The following is a 20,323-nucleotide window of genomic DNA, read 5'->3' on the forward strand; positions in this document are numbered from 1 at the left end:
TCTGACAGTATTTCCAGCCATTCCAATTACGATGCATGCTATGAACGAACTGTACAACACAATGATCAATAATTCTGTTTTCTCCCTAATTAAAAACAACAAAGAGAAATTAAACATGCAAGGAAGTAAATCTCTACAATTGCAGTCGGGCAGGTGATGCATTTGACCAGCGTCTCAGAAACTGAGCAGCCTGGGTACCATGTTCAAAAATTGCTCAGTAGTTTGATACCTGGTGATTGTCAACAACGCATTAAAAAATGTGATACACAGACACTTCTTAATAAAACCTGTGCTTATAAAACTGCCTTGAAGTAAGAAACACAAAATGACTACAATACAATTTGTATTACAATCAGGAGAATACCTCATCGGAGCCAAAATAATTTTATTTAGTAAAGAAGAGTGTAGCTTCTTGGTGACTTTCAAGCCAGTCCACTCCACCGCTATTGATGTAACAAGACATAATACAATCCCAAGACAGCAGAGAATGCTGAAAACTTTTGAATATGGAGAATGGTTGAAATCCTAAGAAACAAAGAGTAACAAAATTATTCACTGTAAATTACGTTGAAAAGTTATTGTAAAAAAACCACAAACGCAGGACTGAAAAAATGTAAGGAGTAAATACTTCTTCCTCCCTAAATTAAATTGCAAATTATTTTCAAGCACCGTAAACCACAGTTTATTATCCTTTGTATGTATGAAAATAAGTGATTAATCAGAAATTAAAAATCACAAAATACCAAAAAAAAAACCTCTGAAAGATTTATTCGATAATTTCCTCTGCAAGAAAAAAACCATCTGCAACGCATTTATTATGGCTTTGTTGTATTGGTATTTTTAAAAGGAACACAATATAATAGTTTTTATTTTGAAATACTAATTTAATATTAAAACCCAGCATCAATAAAGCATCTTTTAGAGATAAAAGCATGACTACAGTGAAATCATACATGTACCTCCTAAACATAAATGTGGATTATTTATAGGCACTAAATCCTGATAAAGAAAACAATCCAGTTGTAACAAAATCCCTCCACTATTGCTTTATACATACAGAATACCCTGCTAGATAACACTGTGAGCAGTTCCATGTGAAATTCACAGAAAAATCTACCCAAAAGCATGCTCGTCGTTGAAAAATAAATAAATGAATAAATAAATCAGTGTTTCCCATATGTTCCAAAGCTGAAAGCCCTACTTGCAGTGAGAATGCAACAGTACGGGAAAAATAAAGAAAAAAACTATGATATTAAAATTACTTTGGAGACCAAGATTTAGGCATATCAGCTAGAGGACGAAAACACACTAAATGTAGCAAAAGGAGAACAGCAGCACACAAAACTGAACTGATAGTTTAATTGCACTGTGTACCAAAAATACATGGATCTTTAAAATACCCTGGAGTGGCTCCATTACTTAAAATATAGCACGTTGCATACAAATCTTGAAGCAGAGCTTGACAGTGGGAGATCGGCGCTGGTTAAATCAGAAGAGGACGGTGACTCGGGTGTTGCGTACCTCACAGTGGGAGCAGTTTCTCAGCTCTAGCTCTGTCTTCCCAGCAATGGCATCTGAGGTCCAGCGTGCCAGGCAGTAGTCGATGGCCACCATCACCGTGTGCTTCAGCAGCTGGGACAGAACCAGCAGCGGCAGGAGCAGGATTCCTGCTGCGCTGAGGTACTTTCCGCACGCTCTCCAGGGCATCTTTGCTCTCTGATGCAGCACTGAAGACAGGTTGTCTTCATCATCACTTTCTGTTACTTCTTCTGCAATGCGTACAAAAAAAAGTACAACCACGCTGACTTACTCGTACACACCTTTCACAGGGACTGGTAAGTGGCAGCTACCAAACAGGTCATCTTTTACAGGATGAAGAGTGGCCTTAAAGTGAAGTTACCTGCTCAGGCATGCATGTAGTAACCTGTTAAAGCTATTAGTAACACATACTAAAAATATGCAAAAAACCTTAGTACTAGGCGATCAACGTCTTAAAGCCATGTTTTTGCAATTTAAAAAATACTGGCTTGGTAAAAATTAATTGCAATTTTCTCCTAGGTAAAACCGTAAACAAGCATGCTTAGATATTGACAAGTTTGAAGGTTACCCAACATAAATTATTCAATATTATTCGTCTTTCATTATCAAATCATGTTCAAGCGTAACAAAAAATTTTGAGGAAGCTATGACTTCTGGATGCTTGAAATCATGATAATCCAGAGGTAAACTCAAGAGAAACAGCACTCTCACAAATCATGACCCACATGAAAAGTAATTAGTTTCTTGCCAGTTTAAATTATGTTAATTCACTCTAAAATAATTTAACTGTGAAACAGTAATGTAGTGCTACTGAGCTCAAAGGGTGCCCTTTTACCTTCATCCTCTTCATCATCTTTCAGCAGAGCTTCACGGGAATACATAGTCCTCCGGAGGTTCGTTCTTTCCAGAACAGTTTTTCTTTCAATAATAGTCTCCTGAAAAAGGGACAGTTTGTGTGTTTTCAACCAGAGAAGTAATAAAAAAATCACTAGCTGTGACAAAATCTGTTTCCAATCAAAATGTCAGATAAAAATTAAAGTAAGAATGTTACAGCAGGCAGTCATAAGTGATTGATTTGTTACCTCTTTGTGAAAGCAAAGGACATAAATTAGATATCTGACATCAATTTCAGACTGTCAATCCCAACCCTCCTGGAACCTTAACTTGGACAGATAGCCCTGAATTAAAAAGAACTAAGATTAATATCTCATTCTTCCTGTGTGGTAGTATTAAAGACAAAATGCGTTAATGATTTAGAGAGCTTGATATATGCACATCTGAAAAACTTCTAACCAATGCAATGAGTAAATTCAGGCATATTTATAGAAGCAGTAGTGTTGCACATTATCAATGCTTTTCCCCTAAAATATCCCAATTTAATATTCCTTCAACAAGAATATTTTGATAGAGCTCCACTAACAAGAATGGGTCAAAGGCAACAGTATCAAGGAGTATGAGATGTCCAGATAAAGAAATTTCTCTTAATAAACCAATAATAATGGTAATAGTAATACTACATTCATATTAAGTTAGAAATCATGAACAGTATGTCAATCCTTGCTAATGCTTTCAACCTAAAAAGAACCACCTGTCACATTTTTTTACAAATATTGATTGCCCTGCCCATCAAAAACCTTCTCCAGCTCTTGGTCTTGTCGATTCATTAGTGTCTTCCAGTGTTCAAAGAGCTCAGTCTCTGATTTCTGAATGTCCTTGAGTGTTCCTTCTCTCTGGATGTTTCCGTCTTTCATCGCAATTATCTAAAAAGTTTGAAACACAAACGGTGAGATACATAGCCATGTATCTCTCTATATTTTAAAGCTGTGTTGCTGTGCCTGGACAGAATTTTCTCTTGTCTTAATCTTTTTAGAAGACAGTGAAGTTATCTCTCAAATCCTTTCTCAAGATGCTGCAAAAACAGAAACTTCCTTTACCTCATGCATTCAGAAAGGAAGGCCGCTTTTAGGTAAGAAAGAAGAAAAATGGGGTCCCTGTCAGCAGACAGGAGAGTGCATTACTCTTCCTAAATACCAGTCATTAGCAAGATAAGATTTGAGAGTTCTCTTAGCTCCTAAAAGAAAAAGCTTTTAGCACCATACTGTGTGCAGCATGTTTTGCCCTCATTTAGGCAATTAGATATGAGCATGCTGGCTCCACCGTCTGTTTGATATCATGGATCTGATAAGGAAAAGCTAGGGAATTTGAATCCCTAAAGCTTTTAAAAGCATAAATAGCAGATGCATTTGAAAAAGATTATACATGCAAGATGAAGCCTGCAGGGTGTGGTGTCCAGGTTTCTATCAGTATAAATACATTATACACACAGTGTAAGTGCCTTCACTTAGATCTGACAAGGAGAATTGGAAAATGAGGCGTATAGATTATAAATTCACGTGACATCATTAGAAAGTAGTTAATGCAGTATTTATTTTTCTCTCTTCCTGGAAACTCAGAAATTTCCATGGGTGAGGGGTGGGAAATAATCTATGCCATTTATTGGGCTGGACCAATTGGTCCTGCAATTGGGCTGGACCTTGAATTATTCTTAGGGTTTTGATACAAAGATTTAGGAGGGCCATCACACACACTTAAAATTCCATTTTCATTTAAAATTTTCTAATAAAACAAAATAAACATTCCTGCTGCACTCCACTGGGAAAGACTTGCTAAGGCTTAATGAGATCTGTGCTTAGGAAAAAGACCTGAACTATTTCTGAATAAAATTCATTAATATAAATCCTTCCTGTCCTACAGGCTTTTGGTACAGTATATTTCATAAAACATTACTGAAACACAATTAGAAGATAATAGAAACAAAATAATTCTCAGAGTATCTCATAAAACACGAACATCTACAAATGAGTCTGACATTCATAAAGAAAATTAAAATTATTATACTGATAGAAGGCCATAGCTGTGCATAATTAAACAAATGCAAATACATAACAAGTGAAAAGGAGGAAGCCAAGAAGGACCTCAAAGGGAGGAGAAGACAGAAAATTCCTGTATCCTGAGAGACACTAATCAGAAAAACAGAACTGTGTTGAGAACAGTGGTAATTCATAAAGGTGTACAACTGAGGGACAAGGTCACAGCAGATACTATAAATGCTACCCACCAAAAACACCATCTGAACAAGATTAATGTCTATCCAAAACTTTATAGCAAGCTGATATGAAGAACAGAAAGCAGCTGAAATACGACTGTTTCTCTTGAGACAGTAACTGCTGCTATAGTCTGTGCAAGCTGCAAATGAGAGAGAAGTCCTGCTAGGAGGCATAACTGCAGTCATCAGTCTTCACAGGCAACAAGGCCTGTGATGATGTAGCTGGATAACTGTAGGAGAACAAGTGCAAGGCCAGTGTGAACCAATGAACTAAAATAAATAAATAAATATGTATATACAAACCCCAATCGTTCTTTGGCATTTGCAATTGCAAACTGTTATAGAAAGCATACCTTCATTTTATCTTGTAAAATACAAGATAGAACAAAGAAACCTAACAAAACAATTGAATACTACGCATTCTTAAAATTTTGCCAACTTACAAAAGGTAAAGATGTTTTTGGTAAATTATGTACTAGTACTAACCACAAGGAAATACAACTTTTTCCTTATATTTCCATGCACCTCGATATCCAGAAACACACTTTGTTTTGTGACAGCACAGACACATCCTAGTAAGGCAAATATGTTACTCAATCATTTCAGTGTTTTGAGATTAAAACGAGCAAAATTTTCCAGTATAATTAATGATTTTGGATACTCAATATATTTTAAATGCAGTCTGCTTTCATGAGTGTATTAATTACCAGCTCTATGAAACTCCAACCTATTTAGGTGTTCTAAGATAGGAATCCTAAACTCAATGGATAATTTTCAAAAGATCTTTATTATGCCTCTTCTCACTAAACTACTACTTGGTGGAAAGATGAAGCAAAAGCCTTGTTTGTAGCAAGACACATTCATGCCACATTTTTGCCCCCCCCCCAAAAAAAAGGGAAGATCTTTCTTACCCAGTCAGCATGGGGCAAGTACTGCAGCTTGTGAGTCACTAGCACAATGGTCCGCTTGTCTTCCCGTAGCATTTTCAGGATCCCTTCTTGCATGAGATGGTCACTTAGGTGGATATCCAGGGCAGAAAATGGATCGTCCTGTCACAAGGGAAAGAGGTCAGCTCTTGCAGCCAGCACATACGGGATTTAAGAAACCTGACTGATTTTAATAACTGTAAAACCACTTCGATCAATATAGATGATCAAAAGAGGCCATCAAAAGATCAAAATTGTTCTGAGGAATGGTTTTCTTACATTATTATACATAACAAACCTTGAACTGTTTTTTTGCAGCAAGTACTCAGACATACAGTGATATCAGCTGTGTAAATGCTATGATTTTGGGAGGCTTTCTGGGAATGGCTCCTCTCAACAGATGTGTTCCATAGCCTGCAGAACTGCAGGAGCTTGTTTCTGTCAGACTCAAGGCAGTTAATTTAGCCATAAGATGACCTGTACCATCTTGTGGGGAACTTGTTTACCTAATCCTATCTATATGGAATTACAAATCTATTGTATCTGCTTGCACTAGTGATACTGGCTGTAAGATTTACCTAGTATTACTGTTTCATACTATTATATCACACTAAAAGCAGGATTTCTTAAAAATCAAATTTTGTTTTCTTTTCTCCAGATGTTTGCTGATAAAGTAGGGTTGAATTTGAATCAATTCTGCTTTCTGAGTGACATCATTGCCACCAGTTAGTTACAGAGAGGTATAAGCAAAGAAGTGAGTGCTTTAGAAAATTCCCTTCAATTTTGCAACAATTTATATTGTGATTGTATTATATACTTCAGTATTGTTGCTTTCATGCATCTACAAAACCAAAAATATCTGAGATCAACAGTAAGATAAATATGACCACTGAAATTCTAATAAATCATAGCATCGTATCATAGAGCATTTCAGAAGTGCTTTTGAAACACAGTAACTTCAGACTGTGATGCAGAATTTATTCTCAAAAACGTGTGTGCATTGTGCTGACTGAGCAAGGACGTACGTTGTCAGCTTTACTGCTGCACTTCCCTGATCTGGCACAGACCTAAACGTCATTCTGAGCGCCGAGCTTGTGCACAGCCACCTTGGACACAATGCTGCGTTTCTGCAAACTGTAAATGCCAGTTCACAGAACATGACACTGCACTGTGGAGTCAGGCAAGGCTCTTCCCTAAGGCAACACTCATCATATATAATTATAATGATGCACTGAGTACAAGACACCAGAAAAAATCAGTTCACGCTACAGGACTAGTCTGACATGTGACAAATAAAACATGCCAAATAAATGTAATTAAGAATAAACTATGTAATGAATTATCACATGACCTTTTTCATATCTGTAATGGTCACAAGAAGTTTACAGAATACAAAATATTACTCAATATAAGGTGCACACTCATGAGAGAGAAGTTTCATAAGCATTTGTTTACAAAATCAGTCTTAAAATAACTGAGTATTTGCAGATACCAACATACAGGATTCCTGATTATTTCTGAAAGACTAATAACTGAAAAAACGTTTCTTTGTAGGTACTCTCACATTATAAAACTCTAAGAGAACCTGCTACTATTAGGAGATTATCAAGCACCCTCCACAAAAGGACAAATGTGACAAAACCAAGTTACAGCCCAACACTGGATTTGCTGATTTGCAGCACTTGGCCCAGCTGCTCTCTGCCCTCCTGCATTCTGGTCAATGCCTGGAAATGCCCTGCACATGAAGCAAGTGTGCACTAAACAGCCAAATTCGGGGAAAGGTCTAAATAACCTCCCAGACTTTTAGGGATGACCTCTAACATGCACAGCTTTTCTAATCCCTTGTGACTCATGTCTGGCTGTCACAACAGCTGGATTCAAAGCCCCTTGAAAACTGAGCTTAAGAAGGAAGTCCTAAATTGGAAAGCCAGCAAGGTCACTACTAGTCAGTGTGTAGGATGCATCTGTTTTCCCACCTACTAAGTTTTTAGAGCCCGCTCTCACTCCTTTTTCCATGGCGCTTTTGTTGAAGAAGAGACAGGATATACAACAAGCAGTTCGGGGTAGGAAGACAGCTTACTTTGTTGCAGAAAGGAAACACCCAACACAGGACAACATTAATTTTAGGCCTGAGACAGCTTAGGAATTTTATGAATACAGCTGAGACTATGCTTCTTAACCTGCAGACTAGCTAACAAGGGATATAAAATACTGCACACACGGCGTAGCTCAGTGAAGCACAGTGTTCTCTGTGTGTTACCCATGAAATACTCTAAATGCTTGCATCTCATGTGTCTGTTTGCAGCACAAACATAATGGCACATACTCACCAGGAACACAACATTTGTCTGCTGGTAAAGTGCTCTTGCCACGCTGATGCGTTGGCGCTGCCCTCCAGACAGATTAATACCCTGGAGATATGCAGGAGGAAAACAATCAGACAGTTATAAAAACATCAACTGAATATTAATATATTTTGATTGGATTATCCACAGAAGACTTTCTGGACAGAGAAACACAGTGAAATTTTTCAAAAGCGTGGGCCTGCAGTTCAGCTGGGACACAGTACACAAGTTGTTAGAAAACCCACAGCACTCTGTCTGGAGCTGTGCTCCATACATACCAGAGGGACAGAAAATGTTTAATGGTTTGTGGTGACATAATGGTGTAGGTGGCGTAGATATTCTGCAGGCACTCTAAACCAGACTCCTACTCAGAAGTTACCCTTATGAGTCAGTCTGTCTCCTGTTTTTTTTTTTATTTATTTTTATTATTGCATGCTGTCATAGTATAACAGCTCCATCATGTACTGTAGTCAGTGATGCTAGCTGGGAGGTCAGACCATGCTGAAGTTGAATGCTAGCTGCTTGCTATTGTACTTGTTTCAGTCCTTAGTCCTACTACCACCCTGCTCTAAGTTACCAACACTTGTCCTTCCTGTGATCCACCTGCCAGTTCACAAACCCCTTAAGCACTCATAAACCATTACTGCTGCCAAATGATGTTACTCCACATTCTCACAGAATGGTTGGGGTTGGAAGGAACCTCTGGAGATCATCTAGTCCAACCCACCTGCTAAAGCTGGCGCATCTGGAGTAGATGTTACAGGAATGCGTCCAGAGAAGGAAACACCACAACCTCTCTGGGCAGCCTGTTCTAGGACTCTGGCACACTCAAAGTAAAGAAGTTTCTCCTCATGTTTAGATGGAACCTCCTGTGTTTCAGTCTGTGCCCAATGCCCCTCATCTTGTCATTGGGCACCACTGAAAGGAGTCTGGTCCCATCCTCTTGACACCCACCATTGAGATATTCATAAGCATTGATGAGATTCCCTCTCACCCTTCTCTTCTCCAGGCTGAACAGACCCAGCTCTCTCAGTCTCTCCTCATAAGAAAGATGCTCCAGACCCTTCCCCTCCACTTCCCTCTTCCTGTCAAAAAATGTTTGTCTATTCAATGAATTGGGTTAGGAACTAGTCCATGTAAAATTAACATGGCAGCCATTGTGGAGAGTAGGCATGTAAATGTATGCTTAAATGTATCTGGGGGGTGGTTCATTCGTTTTTTTGTTTGATTGTGGTTTTGGTTGTTTCTGACAGTGCCAGTACACAACACAGTAAATTGTTTACAAATTCGTGATTTTTTTTTTCTTCTCCCTCCCTAATCTTCCCTGATGTGATAAAGCTTAGTTTGCTGTTTATTAAACACCGGCTCTTTTTTAAATGAAGGGCCTCTCAAAATCTAGAAATTATTTATTTTTATGTTACTCCTAAAGAAATAAAAAAATGCACTGTGAAGTCAGGATATCTAAGATAGCAGCCACAGAATTAGTCAAACATTCTGATAGCAGCACATTTAAATTATTGCATCTCACATAAATGACAGTGTTCCCATGTTTACTGAGAAATGTGCTTTCAGACTAATGACCCAAACGTACACGCAACTAAAAGATTACCTTTGTTGCCAAATAACCAGTAAGATTTTAAGAACACAACAAAATAATAAAAAACCCCTCCATGTACTTAAAACAAAAATAGAAGCCTGTAGCTGTTTACTGACCCTCTCTCCAATCTGGGTTTGGTCTCCATGAGGGAGAATGTCAATATCAGGCTGGAGGGAACAAGCATCAATTACTGCTTTGTACCTGCGGAAACAAAAAAGGTAACACAAAACTCACACAGATACTGCTAAAGAAGCACATTTCCTACCTGCAGAGGAACAAAAATTAACCAGCTGGAAAAATCACACAGTGGAAAACATATTTGTTAGCCACTAATTGTTCTAATGGGATCTCTTTCAATCACAGGCAAATAAATAATATTTCAGGGAAGAGAAAGCATCTTAGGTCAGCTTCCCAATTAAAACTAGTTAATAGTTAAAACAAGCACAACTTCTTCCATGGCATATTGTAATTGTTTAGCATGTAATTTTTTTCATGCCCAGGGCCTTTGTTTCTTGTTTCAATATCCAAGGGTGACAGCGGAAAAAAAAATGTGCGTAGGATGTGAATAAATAGCCAACCACTTCTTAAGGGCAGGAGGGATGGAATACCAGCAATTAACTTTTGAATATTTAAACATGTTTGGTGGGCATTTATACTGAATAAAAAGGCAGCCACAATATACCAAACACTGAAATTGTAATAAACAACATTCCCACTCCCAAATGGCTAATGTCCTTCCAGCACAGTTAAACTAGCCAATTAGGCAGAAGAAGAGAAGACTCCATGCTGCACAAACACGGTCCTGAGAAATGAAAACAAGTCAACACTTAAGTTCAAGTGAGAGTGAACTTCAGGAAAAACATGGTCAAAGGGGGACCGTGCAGAACTCAAGATCTTTCATCATGTTCAGAGATGGGCAACCACACACATGAAATGACACTCAGTGGAGACCTTACTGCTCTCTACAACTACTCAAAAGGAGGTTGTAGCATGGAGGTTGTTGGTCTCTCCTCCCAGGTAACAAGTGATAGGACAAGAGGAAATGGCCTCAAGGTGCACCAGGGAAGGTTAAAATTGGAATTACGAAAAATTTCTTCCGAGAAAGGGTTGTCAGGCATTGGAACAGGCTGCCCAGGGAAGTGGTGGAGTCACCATCCCTGGAGGTGTTTAAAAGACGTGCAGATGAGGTTTGTAGGGACATGGCTTAGAGGTGGTGTTGGCAGTATTAGGTTAACAGTTGGACTCAATGATCTTAAAGGTCTTTACCAACAAAAACAATTCTATGACTCTATGCAACTTGATTATTCAGCAAAAAGGGGAGTATAGCATGTAACAGTACTGAAACCTGTTACCTCTGTTTGTTGAAAGGGCTTTCAAATGTGATATTCTCTTCCACTGTGGCATTGAGCAACCAAGGCTTCTGTGATGCATATGCTACTGATCCCCTTTTCCTGGAAAAAACAAACAAACAATCAGAATTCCCAGCTTACCAGTGCAGTAGGCATTTTTGGAAATAATTTTCTTGTAAAGGAAGAAACTGGTAATAAGTCTTCAAAAATGCTCTTTCATTTTTGTCCTTTAGGACAATCAAGAGCTCTCCCATCAAGGAAATACATAAGATGCTACATTTCCAACAGAATATTGTAATTGTTCACCTAACTGAATTTCAGTTTGTCCCCTATTTTTCTGCTGTGAGGTGGGTTTTGGAGAGGGCATCTCAGTCAAGCTGCCTCTTCGGGAGTGCAGATAGCAGAAAGAAAATTATCAAAGACTGAATCCCAGCTCTGGATAGATCAATAAAAAATTATAGCATCTCACTAGTTAGGCAACAAATTTCAGGAGGGACATTCTAAAAATATATTTTTAAGGTGTTTTAAAAAAAGTAACAACTCAACATATGCACAAAGGTAATTTTTCAACCCTGCAACCCCAGTTATTTTTCTGATTCTAAGATGAGAACTTGAGTCATGAAGTAAATGGGTAGCCATGGGTAAAATATTTGTATGTCTATAAAGACAAGAAAGAAAACACAGACAAAAAATAATTGCTAAATTTCCCTCCGTGGAATTGCCCCCATAACGTATCATCAGAAGGGTATGGTCAAGAGGATCTCACCATGCATATTTTATGTCATAGGGATTATTATTTTTACTATTTAAAAGTATCTGCCTGCTAGTGAAGTAGTGGTACTTTTGTTGGCTGTTTTGTGGCTGTCTACCTCAGCAAGGCAGAGATGGGAGAAAGGCAACACTTTTTATTAGAGCAACTGATACTGTTGGAAAACTCATTGGGATATCACTGTTTCTCCAGAAAAGGGCCGAAAGTGGGATCGTGCACCTAAAAGCGTATCTGTTTTCTTTCTATTCCTACCAGCTAATCCAATAAAAAGACAGGACCTCTCACCCAAACGTAGCCTTTGTCTGCACACAGCCATTGCAGCAGCCTCTTTCTAGTTGGACCTGAATGCAATTCAAATCATGAGATGCCAAAATGTACCAGGAACTCTGTCTTTTTTTTTTGTCAGGAGTTAAGGTCACTTGCCCTGCTTATTTTTTTTTTCAGGCTTTCACCAAGCTTGCTTAGAAGTCATTATAGGATCCAATTTTCTTTGATGACCTGAAAGAACACAATGACACTACCCTCCTAACAAACTTCCAAGTTCAAATATCTGATGGCTCATTAGAATTTAATTATGTTTTATGAATTCTCTTTATTGGAAAATGAAACAGAAACAAGAAAAAAAAAGTTAGAAAAAAAAAGACAGAAAAATTTCCCCTAAGGAGCCCAGTCCACAGTCCCAAAATCTAATTCAAAGACCATTCAGTTCTGCCTCAAGAGGGAAGCACTTTTCAATTAGTATGAAATTCTCTTCCTCATGATTAAGAAAAAATTGCTCTGAGCATTCCAAAATGAACATGTATTCCCTTCTTTTCATTGCTTGAAACTGTGCCTTTGCTGCTCTTAATTCTCAATGTAATTGAAAAGTTTTTTAAACATAGTAGCAAAGTTTTGAGGAAAACGTTTTTACAACCTTTGCAAAAACTGTTCTTTTGTTCAGTGAAGATACAGGCACTGCCAGTAGGATGCACTCCTTGCTGAGAAGAAGCACAATGCCTAGGAACACCATTTACATTTGCTTACCTTCCGTTTTTTGGCCATCAGTGAGAATCAATCACTGCAAAGAACTTGTTGGCAACAAGCAATGAGCTTGCCAAAATTCATTACAGATTTAGAATTTAGAAAACCCATCTCAAATTAATTTTAATTGCAAATTGACACTAGAGTGACATGTAGATCATATTCTGACACAGCAAAAAGCTTGCAAGTGCTTGATCATATGAGAAATCTATGGCATGTCTACAGTGCTGCTTATAATAGAGGCAGTAAATCACGACTTTTACTGAAACTGAGAGAAACATGTAGCCGAAAATCCAGGGAAAAGAGTATCCTGAAACAGTGTGCAACACTTTCTCTGAAAGCCTTGAACCTACCTAAGGTTTCAGACTTAAAAGCCTGAATGCAAACAAATGGCTTAGCAGACAAAGACTTCTGAGGAATTTATTTTGCAGGTGGAACTAACTGCCTCCTCCCCCAAGACTGCATAAACAAACATGTATTTACATCAATGGAGTGTAATTTATTTCCACTGATAACACAAGAAAGACTGACCACAGCCTCTTCACTACCACAAAGGGGCAGAGAGCAAAATCCAACCTTAGAATAAACAGGGAAAACCTTTCCTGAGTTCCCTGGAGAGTATATGCTTTGGCTAACATTGGATCAAGCCTGTTCATTAATGCAGAATCAGCAACAACATTGTCAAGACTGTTTGTCTGAAGTTATTAATCTAACTCTACCTTCACATTTCATTTTGTTAAGTCCAATAGGCTCAGTAAGCACTCCAGATCACTGAAAATAAGACTAGTGAAGGGACATTCATATATATGACTCTTAGTGTCTTAATAAGCCTACCAAGTCTGAAATGTTGGTGATTTTTAAAAGAAAATATATATGCATTAAATATGGTGTAGTTATTATTGTAATGATGACAAAGCCTTTCCTGTGTGTTTTGGACTGCTGACTACAGTTTCATCTTCATTATTTTCCAAAATTATTTAATTTTAGTGTCATTCAACAATTCAAAATCAAATCTTCTTCAGACATGAGAGAAATGTGCACTGTCTAGTTCTATAATACTACTGCAGGAACAAAAAAAGTGTGCTTCCATTATTTTCAGCCTGATGTTGGGTAGGTAATAGGACATTCTGACATGGCCAGTTGTGAGTACTCAGGAGCATATTTTTTTTGCTGTTATGAAACTGCAGGGGTCACTTTTACTTCTGAATCTTGCAGTAGCTGCATACAGAGACAACCCATTTGCCTTCTAGGGAGAAACAGCTCTTGAAGTGCAGACACCCCTGAGGAATATTCACAGTGGCACAGAATCGCTGAGGTTGGAAGGGACCTCTGGAGGTTCCCATAAGTTTTTAAAGTGTTGTACCTGAATTCCGTGTCAACAGGAGATTCTTTCTCTGGGCTGTAGAAAACAAACACAAGGGTTTTTTTAGAAAAAAATAAATTGTTTTAGACAATGCAACTAATACCTTAAAGTAATATCACTATGCTATAATTAAAAATACAACAAAATGACTGCATAACAGAAAAAAAAACTCTCTTAAGTATGCTAAAATTCTGTACTACATTATATTGACCTAAAATAGCTACAGTTAAAGCTTCAGTTTTGATAAGTGCTAAACAACCTTGTAGGAAGTATTCAACACCTATGAGCAAATGCTCAAGACCTCACAAGACTTTGGCTCAAAATACTCTCCATTCTGAGAACATTAAAAATGTTCTACAGGATGCTAGTGCAACCAAACCTCCAGATATGTTCCTAAAGCACTCAATATAATAAGGTTTCCCAGAACTTATGATAATGTAGGTAATCTTTTCGTACAGTCTAATATTCTTTCCTGCTTTTTAATATGCTTGCCATACTGTTGTACATGTTATCTCACTGTTCACTGTCCATCCCCATAACAGTTTCAAACATATGAATGTCTAATTCTGCTCATATTTTTCTTGTATTTCAATGGGTTAAAATGGTTTCACTTTAACTTGGCCCAGAAATTGCAGTCTCTCTTATACAGAAAGAACTGTCAGATCTCCAAGTATCCTTCACTATGAGGCTTAGTTGTTAGATACATGAAACTCCCTCTTACACTATAGAGAAGTTTTGCAGAACTCAGTCTGACAACCAGGTAACAAGTCTGAAATATAAGGTCAATGAGAGAGAAGAGGCTGATAAATCTAAAGAAAAGGCAGTAGAACAGTTGGTGCATCTCAGAACCAAGAAAATATTCTGGTCAGTACCAGACACACAGTTTAGTTTATGTCAACAAAAGGGACATGATATGACATTTTTTCCTCTGCTGATTTCAGTAACAAAGGTCTCACTGACTTCAGCAGGAATAGGATTGTCACAAGATTTACCATTATGGAGGTTTGTGTGCCACACTAAAACAACCACCACATTGGAAAGCTTTGCGCTCAGTTGATTTGGTAGATATTCCCAAAATCCAAACTGAGGTACATTAATCAGGTAAAAATAATTCCCGTGCAAGGATCCCTTGCCAACAAATGGACTAATCTACTATATGTCTCAGTTTGTGTGTGCCTAAAGAATGCTAGGTGTGAATATAAATGCTATGTGTTTAACATAAACTTGGGATGCAGAAAAAAGAGAAGGGTAATGGGGAGAATTTGCTTTAGTAAGTGGAACCTTTAAAGCAATGTTTAATACTATTTTTTAAAGTGTAGCTTTAGGGGATAACCTGGTACAGACTTTAAGACAAACATTTTCAAAGGCATGCAGGAAAGTTAGGATACAATTTTCAAAATCACCAAGCAGCAAAGTTTTCACAACAGAAATCCAGCTCTTATTTTCATGAGCCACATACGTGGTTTCAAAAATTGTATCCTAAGCTAATTAATACAGTGAAAGTGTCACTGATTTTCAGAATTCTGACCCTGGAAATCTTAAGTATGGATTTTAGAAACCTTTGGTTCTTTGTATTGCAATCACTTTAGTAGGAAGAGCAGTAGTACAATACAATCCCATACCTGACATCTTCCCCCGTCTCGCTGTCAGAAGTACAGCTGCATCACAAATAGAAAGCAAAGACTGTTTACTTAAGTGAGCACAGGCAATCTGCCCCAGAAAGAAAAACTATTAAATTCCACTTAGTGCACAGACTGCAAACAGTATTTATCACAGAGCTGCAGTGCAGCATCTGTTCCTTCTACACAAACTGACTTGATTTTAGCGGTCAAAAAAAAATTTGGTGGCAGGTTTTTTTCCTTATAAACATTTAATTTGACTCAACCAATAAAATCACCTTCACTCTGTCCTGGAGGAGCTAACAGAACTGAGAATTCCTAGTGTGACAAGAACACAGTTCTGTTAAAAACGGGGCATTTTCAGGGAAAACAAACTGATAAATTGTGATACTGTATCTTTCCATGGCAGTAACTGCACCTCTGCAGCATATAACAGGTTAGTTCAAACCCTAAATCTCACCTTCAATTGATTTGCAACATGCTGCCTTCCGTACCAGCCCTATCCTTGGGGGGATGTGTCTCTGTAAGTAAGTGTGGGCAGGTCTGAGGGACAGACAGGCTTTGTTTTCACTGCTTTTGAATGTCTACCCCTGTGTTCACAGACAGAGCTGCTCTACAGTACAACTGGCCATACTTATTACTGATGCTAAATGCAGTTCCATTGGAAAAAAAAGAAAAAACTTTATGTCGAGTGGTATTACCAAAATAAAGGAAAAACAAAGTTTTCCACGGTTTAAAAAGAACAGTCTTATTAACTTCATGCTCACATCACTTGCTTATAAATATCCAGGAAAGAAAAATATACTTGGAGTTTAAAAGGTTGGTTTGAGACACTTCCAAGAAGTTAATGTATAGTAAGCAATGGCCATATCTAAACTCAATTTACTGCAGAATTTGAGAGAGCCAGCCAGCCGCTAGTACCTTTATGCCAAAGGCCACTGCACTGAACAAAGCTTTTCTGCAGTCACACTCCACTGCTCTTTAGTGACCATGTAAACTCAGTGGCACCTTCTCTAAAAACCCATTAACCTGTTGCATATCATTAAGTAGCAAGAGGTTCTTTACAGAAACTATCAAGGGGCTGAAATAGGAAATACCTTTTCCAGCCCTTACATGCATGGCACAAGCACCCTGAGCAACAACAATCAGTTCCTGCTTTGTGGAGCACCCTAAAGAAACCCAGGCATCCATTCTACCAGGGAACACCTGGTAACACATGACAGGTAGTATTTGTGCATGGCAGTGACATCCTCTCCATGGTGCTCTTCTACACCAGCCTGTGAGATAAGCAGAAAACTATGCAGATCATATATTGATACTCCATCAATGTAGCTGAAGAAGCAAAGAGCAGTGGGGCCCCTGGAGGCCAGCACAACTACCTGTGCTTACTGCAGCTGTGCAGCTTTGCTGCGGTTTCCACTCCGACACCAGGGCAAAGCACCACGCTCACAGGGCACGAATGATTCTCCAAGGGGAGCACGAGGTGCAGCAGCGCACAGCAATGTCCCAACTACCTCTGATAACCATGTTCTTTTGCTACACAGCCACAGGTGCCGCAATTTTCATATTCAAGTATTGGTAGATCAATTCCCTGATACGTGTTTCTGTACTGTACCTGGAAAAATTAATTCTCCATGTGCAGTTGTAGTTCAGCTGTTTCAACCCACTTTTTTCCACTCTGACTTTGGTTTATCTCTCCTTTCCCCTTTTTCCTACATACTCTGGGAAATTAAGGATGCATTTATCTTCTACCCGTGTTGAAATGTCAAAATAATGTATGTTTGATAATGAAGTCTGGATCCAATTTTTCTTAGGTATATGCATGTCTAAAGATGCAAATATATGCCACTGAGATTTTCAAGCCTTCAAATAGCTGTTTCCAACTTAAAATAAAGTATCTGGATTTTTCTGAAAACTCCAGTAAACACTTTTGTGAAAATTGATGTAATTTTTAGGCATCAAAATAACTTCAAAAATACTGTCATTTGATGAAAACAGTCAAGTCCACATTAGATAGAAGAAAACCTACTGTCAACAGCCTTAACAAATCTAGCACTTTCTTCAAATTATAAGGACTCTAGATTCACATAGGAGTATATATATGTCCCATTTAGAACAAATGACATAATTTTGTCTGAGCAAACTATTTCTCATTTAGGTCAATTTACTCCAAATTACTCCAAAAAGACCTACACTATAAACTGCTCCATGTACCAGAACTGTGACTATTTCAAGTGAGATACCACCCAGGAGAAATTAGCATGGCATATACTACAATTATTTACCCAATAACCAGTCAAATCAATACTATTTACCATCTGTTCAGAATGCAAATAATGATTTCTCTATTTTTGTTAATCTCTAACCATATTCTAAAATATTTATGCTGAGATGCTCTCAGCCTGCTTTCAACAAGGGGCAGTAATCTGAGCTGGATCTTCCAGACACACACTGTAATACAAACAACAAAATAAAATCACAAATGAGCCAGTGCTCACTTCTGATAAGCTACTTCGTAGCCCAGGAATAAACTGCCTTTATTTTTAAAGTTTTGAAACCAATAATTTTTATAGGAAGCAAATAAAGATGATATAAAGTTAATCCTGTTTTATCAATAGAGCATGGAGGCACAGAGGAGGGAAATGACTTGTGCAAGGTTCTCCATTAGACCAAGGGAAAGGCCAGGAATAGAATCCAGATTTCCTGAGCACTGAGTGACATGTCAGCAGGATGTATCCTCCCGTCTTCATAGCTGTGACCTTGGAGGAAGGGAAGGGGAAGGAAATTTGGAATGAAATAGTTCAGGACTCTTCCGTAATGTGAATGACTGAAGCCAAGCATTCGTCTCATCCCAAAGAACTGTAACAAGAATCTTACTGATTTTGGTGACACATTTAATCCCCTGAGCTAAGACTAAGAGCTCTGTTGATTACTTGATAAGATTACTCTCCTTGAACTTGGGATAATGTTGCATGTACCTGGTCAGGCATTAGTATTTTCTTATCAAATTAAGGGAGCTTTGATCAGACAGCTTTACAACACAGGTGTGCAGCCTACACTGACCACATCCATCATTCTGAATAGACCAGTGGACACAGCAGCAGCTCTGAAAGATGAGACAAAACATAATCTGTCCCAGCACAGCCAACACTTACAGTGCTACGATTGTTTCTGCCACAAGCCCCTTTATACATATCTGACAGATAGCAAAGCAAACGTGATAACAACTGAATTTTACCTTGTGATACTTTGGCACATATAGAAGACATGAAAACCAGTTCTGACCTTTACACTGTAGTGAAGTACATACTTCTAAACATGTGCTATTTAAAACCACAGTCTGATCAGAACCATTGTGTCATCTGCTTTAGTTTAGCATCAGACATTCAGATTACACTTCTTAATCATGTTATGTCATCTGTAAAAAATTACAGCGTTGCTGAAATAAAATTAGTTCACCTAATAAGGCTGCATGGACTCTGTGTGGTTCCTCACCACAGTCTGACCATCTGCTTAGGGAAATGTGTTTTAATGGATAGACCACCACGGTTTGGAACTTTGGCTTCTGTTCTTGTCTCCTGCACCAGCTGAAAGGGTCACCTTCCTGTGTTTCATTTTCCCCGCCTATAAAATAGAGAACCTTCCTTCCTTGTACTATTACTATTAAAGTATGTGCAATTCTGAGTAGTATGACTGGCTTACACATGAAGGCTGGATATAAATAATATCTCTCTACAAATACTCAAAGAATTTGCAAGAACTGTTTAACAAAATCAGTGCAGAACCCACTGGGTAACAATGACTCTCTGTCCATCAGAGTGTGTGGTCTTGGCACACAGTTGCACTATTGTTCCTTCATTCCAAATCACTTGAAATAAATTAATTGCTTCTCTAGGTTCTTCTGCAATTTGTCAGCCTTTACCTACAAATAATTATATCCCAAAAGGCACAGCACAGTCTGCATGGCTAAGAAGTCTAGTATTGTAAAATAAACGGGCCAAAACTGTTTGCACTTACTGATCAGACAGTATACTGGAGATGGCAGTAATTTACCACAAACCATGTACAGGAGTTACAGTATATGATCCCATCTGTCACTTAGTTTGAGGGTGAAGAGACCAAGTCCTAACAGTACACCTGCTGGAGTTCAGTAGCACTTTTTTTTCCTCCCTTCATGGCCAGTATGAAAATTAGACACAAGTATAGCCCATATGTGGCTGTCAGAGCACAACTGCTGTGTCCCCTGGGGAAAGGCAGGAAGGACACAGCTATCTCCCTCTTGTCGAAACAGGCAGGATGCTCTGGGGGAGTACCCTGAGCTCACTGCCACTTGTAAAAATCTCTTCAATTTCTCAGGCACTAGACCAGTGCTGGGATGGAGCACATATCTAACAGGATGATCCAGGGATCACTCCTGGTGAGCTGGCACCTCCTTATAGTTTCATTCAAAGACAGGTGCTCAGGCCTGAAAGTGCAAATGCTGTTCTGCAGCAGCACAACACTTCAGCTAATTAATTCTGATCCCAAATTAGTTACAATTTCACTCAGGTTTTGTTGCTGGAGTGTAGAATGCACAAGTATGGTTATATATTCCAATTAATGGAACAGATAGCTTGTTTGACCCTGGCTGGGGGGTTCTTCCTGATGTGCTCCCCTATGGTTAGCATAAGGTTTTTGTCTGGAATGTACA

The 20,323-nt window shown here is 38.4% G+C and overlaps 1 protein-coding gene across 1 annotated transcript in view; it reads right to left on the reverse strand.

Annotated features, from left to right (window-relative positions):
• ABCC8 (ATP binding cassette subfamily C member 8) overlaps window positions 1-20,323 on the reverse strand; it is an 80,183-nt gene that overhangs the window by 18,473 nt on the left and 41,387 nt on the right. Inside the window, exons 17-26 of the mRNA XM_065838583.2 lie at window positions 15,637-15,672; window positions 14,015-14,050; window positions 10,866-10,964; window positions 9,630-9,714; window positions 7,902-7,982; window positions 5,557-5,694; window positions 3,174-3,299; window positions 2,375-2,474; window positions 1,522-1,769; window positions 365-525 (exon numbers count right to left, since the gene is read on the reverse strand). Coding sequence (XP_065694655.1) covers window positions 365-525; window positions 1,522-1,769; window positions 2,375-2,474; window positions 3,174-3,299; window positions 5,557-5,694; window positions 7,902-7,982; window positions 9,630-9,714; window positions 10,866-10,964; window positions 14,015-14,050; window positions 15,637-15,672 — 1,110 coding nt within the window. The remainder of the gene's footprint in view (window positions 1-364; window positions 526-1,521; window positions 1,770-2,374; window positions 2,475-3,173; window positions 3,300-5,556; window positions 5,695-7,901; window positions 7,983-9,629; window positions 9,715-10,865; window positions 10,965-14,014; window positions 14,051-15,636; window positions 15,673-20,323) is intronic.

Source organism: Patagioenas fasciata, chromosome 5, assembly GCF_037038585.1.
Source record: "Patagioenas fasciata isolate bPatFas1 chromosome 5, bPatFas1.hap1, whole genome shotgun sequence".
NCBI lineage: Eukaryota > Metazoa > Chordata > Aves > Columbiformes > Columbidae > Patagioenas > Patagioenas fasciata.